A 2,776-nucleotide genomic window follows, 5' to 3' on the forward strand; every position below is an offset into this window, starting at 1 on the left:
AACTAGAGCAGGGTATTCTAATCTACCCTGGAGGTAAAGTTACTATAGCAGGGTATTCTATTCCTACCTGGAGGTAGAGTTACTATAGCAGGGGTATTTATAATCCTACCCTGGAGGTAGATTACTATAGCAAGGGGTATTCTATCCTACCCTGGAGGTAAAAGTTACTATAGCAGGGGTATTCTAATCCACCCTGGAGGTAAAGTTACTATAGCAGGGGTATTCTAATCCTACCCTGGGAGGTTAAAGTTACTATAGCAGGGTATTCTAATCCTACCTGGGGTAAGTTACTATAGCAGGGGTATTCTAATCCTACCCTGAGGTAGAGTTACTATAGCAGGGGTATTCTAATCCTACCCTGGAGGTAGAGTTACTATAGCAGGGGTATTCTAATCCTACCCTGGAGATAAGTTACTATAGCAGGGGTATTCTAATCCTACCCTGGAGGTAGAGTTACTATAGCAGGGTATTCTAATCTACCTGGAGTAGAGTTTACTATAGCAGGGGTATTCTAATCCTACCCTGGAGGTAGAGTTACTATAGCAGGGGTATCATAATCCTACCCTGGAGGTAAAGTTACTATAGCATGGGTATTCTAATCCTACCCTGGAGGTAAAAGTTACTATAGCAGGGGTATTCTAATCCTACCCTGGAGGTAGGATACTATAGCAGGGGTATTCTAATCCTAATCCTGGAGTTCCAGAGTACTGCTAGGTGTTCTGTTCTACCTGACTAATTAGTGCACCCACTAAATGTTGTCAGTTCTTCTTACATCTTTCAAGGCCCATAGTCACACAGAAGCCAGAGTAATGCTGATCTAGGATCAGTCCCTCGTATTCAATATTATCTGAAATGAAAAACTGATCCTAGATCAGCACTCTGAGTCGCTTTATGTCTCAGGCAAAGTTTATTTATCAATGTGCCCGGATTCTTTTCTCATCAATTGAGTCTCGTGACACTTCGTGTGTTCTGCATGTGACCAAGCACCTGTTCTCAGCCCCGCTACCCTGGAGGTAAAGTTACTATAGCAGGGGTATTCTAATCCTACCCTGGAGGTAGAGTTACTATAGCAGGGGTATTCTAATCCTACCCTGGAGTTCCAGAGTACTGCTGGTGTTCTGTTCTACCTGATAATTAGTGGCACCCACTAAATTTGTCAGTTCTCTTACTCTTCAGGGCCCATAGTCACACAGAAGCTCAGAGTAATGCTGATCTAGGATCAGGTCCCCTCGTATTCAATATTATCTGAAATGAAAAACTGATCCTAGATCAGCACTCTGAGTCGCTTTATGTCTCAGGCAAAGTTATTTATCAATGTGCCTGGATTCTTTCTCATCAATTGAGTCTCTGACACTGTTTTCTGCAGTGATCCACAGCACCTGTTCTCAGCCCCCTACATTGACATGCTGGCGAGAAGGTCGAAGGTCGACCCGCTAAACGAGTGTCCCCTCGGAGACAGCTGGAAGGTTCTGGAACACGACCTGGACAAGACCATGTCTTCTGCCCTGGTCAAGTGCTTCTTCGCATACCGAGGTACACTGTCACAAGCCAGAACGATGATTACTTTCTTAAATATAATTTATTATATTGAAAGAATGTTGTAATGTTCAAATTTCACTCATATCAATATCAGCTAATCAGCAGTTAGAGAAGGAACCACATCTACTGTGTGTTTGTCATTAATCATGGCATGTCTCTGTTACCTCTTCAAAGGATGTGAGAGTGTGATGAAACTGGCTGAAGTGGGGTCACATGCACTGGAGTGTCCACACAAACCCTCAGCGGACCTGGACCAAAAGGTCAGCATGAAACATTGACGTGTGTGTGTCTGTGTGTGTGCATACACACGTATGTGCAGAGGACTGAAATCACAGCCATCGATATCTAGGCTCTTCTCGTGCTTTAACATTGGTGCTTACCTCAGGTATGTTTCAGCCTATAGGTTGAAGTGCTCTAACCAAATGACCATCCCGTAATAAAACTTGCCGCATTGCATGTCTGTGTGAAATATTAATGCAATCTTAATCCCTTATTAATGCAATCTTAATGCTGGAATACGTAATGGTGAAACTGCCACGTCCGTTACAACAACAACAAAAAATACCTTTAAATAAATTACACCGTTTTTTTACCCCTCTGACATCATTGACAAAACAGCAGAATATGTACTGGAAATTGTTTTTAACATGATACTGGATTTCCATTTAACCTTTATTTAACTAGGTAATTCGGTTAAGAACAAATTCTTATTTACAATGACGGCCTATCGGGGAACAGTGGGTTAAACTGCTAGGCTACCTGTAACCACTAGGCTACCTGTCTAACGCCTAGGCTACCTGCTCTAACCACTAGGATACCTGCTCTAACCACTAGGCTACCTGCTCTAACCACTAGGCTACCTGTCTCTAACCACTAGGCTACCTGCTCTAACCGCTAGGCTACCTGCTCTAACCGCTAGGCTACCTGCTCTAACCACTAGGATACCTGCTCTAACCACTAGGCTACCTGGGCTACTGCTCTAACCTCTAGGCTCCTGATCTACAACCTCTAGGCTACCTGTCTAACCACTAGGCTACCTGTTCTAACCCTAGGCTACCTGTCTAACCACATAGGCTACCTGCTCTAACCACTTAGGCTACCTGTTCTAACCACTAGGCTACCTGTCTTAACCACTAGGCTACCTGTCTAACCACTAGGCTACCTGTCTAACCACCTCCAGGCTACCTGTCTAACCACTAGGCTACCTGCTCTAACCACTAGGCTACTGCTCTAACAT

General features: G+C 43.9%; 1 protein-coding gene across 1 annotated transcript in view; it reads left to right on the plus strand.

The window, feature by feature from the left end:
* Positions 1-2,776, plus strand: part of LOC112072081 (uncharacterized) — a 19,949-nt gene that overhangs the window by 891 nt on the left and 16,282 nt on the right. Inside the window, exons 4-5 of the mRNA XM_024139497.2 lie at positions 1,367-1,533; positions 1,714-1,799. Coding sequence (XP_023995265.1) covers positions 1,367-1,533; positions 1,714-1,799 — 253 coding nt within the window. The remainder of the gene's footprint in view (positions 1-1,366; positions 1,534-1,713; positions 1,800-2,776) is intronic.

Source organism: Salvelinus sp. IW2-2015, unplaced genomic scaffold, assembly GCF_002910315.2.
Source record: "Salvelinus sp. IW2-2015 unplaced genomic scaffold, ASM291031v2 Un_scaffold1817, whole genome shotgun sequence".
In the NCBI taxonomy this organism is placed as follows: Eukaryota; Metazoa; Chordata; class Actinopteri; order Salmoniformes; family Salmonidae; genus Salvelinus; species Salvelinus sp. IW2-2015.